General features: G+C 24.5%; 1 protein-coding gene across 1 annotated transcript in view; it reads left to right on the top strand.

Annotated features, from left to right (window-relative positions):
• Positions 1 to 6: 6 nt before the first annotated feature.
• LOC107199385 (probable carboxypeptidase X1) overlaps positions 7 to 1167 on the top strand; it is a 6567-nt gene continuing 5406 nt past the window's right edge. The window contains exons 1-2 of the mRNA XM_019005530.1: positions 7 to 202; positions 958 to 999. Coding sequence (XP_018861075.1) covers positions 52 to 202; positions 958 to 999 — 193 coding nt within the window. The 5' untranslated portion in view covers positions 7 to 51. The remainder of the gene's footprint in view (positions 203 to 957; positions 1000 to 1167) is intronic.

The raw sequence follows: 1167 nt of genomic DNA on the forward strand, positions 1-1167 counted from the left end.
CTGAGTGCCAACCTGCACGGAGGGGAGCTGGTGGTCACGTACCCGTTCGACATGAGCCGAACCCCCTGGCTGGCCCAGGAGCTCACCCCGACACCGGACGATGACGTGTTCCGATGGCTCGCCACCGTCTACGCCACCGCCAACCCCGCCATGGCCAACGGCAACAACCGCAGGTGTCACCACGAGGATTTCACGCGCTTCGGTGAGCGGGAAGTGAGATTCCAAGTGGTTTTATTTTATTTATTTATTTTTATTTATTTTTATTTTAGTTTATTTATTTTTATTTTATTTTATTTATTTTTATTTTATTTTATTTATTTTTTAAATTTATTTAATTTAATTTAATTTTATTTTATTTTATTTTATTTCTTTTATTTCTTTTATTTTTTTAAATTAATTAATTAATTAAGTTATGTTATTTATTTATTTTTTTATTTTATATGGTTTATATTTAGGTTTTATGTATTAAAAAATAAATAAATACATAATATAATATATATATTTAATATATAATATATATATAATATAAATTATATATATAATATATATAATCTATAATACTAATATTAAATAATTTTATATATAATATATAATAATGATATATAAATAGTATATAACAATGACAAATAATAAAATTTATTGTATATAAATATATATAAAATAACATAATATTTATATGAATATTTATCTATAAATATATAAATGTTACACATTTATCATATATAATAGTTATAAATAATATAATTTATTATATATAAATATGTATGTAATATAGTATATATTTATATTTATTTATATATAAATATGTAAGTATTATATGGTATTTATTATATATAATAGTAATAATATAATATAATATAATATAATATAATATAATATAATATAATATAATATAATATAATATAATATAATATAAAATATATAATATATAATATATAATATATACATTTCTAACAGGTAACATCATCAACGGAGCCCAGTGGCACACAGTGGCTGGCAGTGAGTAAGGGGAGAGGGGAACAGGTTTGGATTTTTTGGGGTGGAGGTTTTTGAGGTTTAAATGGGGGAGAATTTAATTTTAAAGGTGTTGGTTATTGGGTGTGGGTTATTGGGTGTGGGTTATTGGGTGTGGGTTATTGGGTGTGGGTTATTGGGTGTGGGTTATTG

The sequence above is a fragment of the Parus major genome, unplaced genomic scaffold, assembly GCF_001522545.3.
Source record: "Parus major isolate Abel unplaced genomic scaffold, Parus_major1.1 Scaffold638, whole genome shotgun sequence".
NCBI lineage: Eukaryota > Metazoa > Chordata > Aves > Passeriformes > Paridae > Parus > Parus major.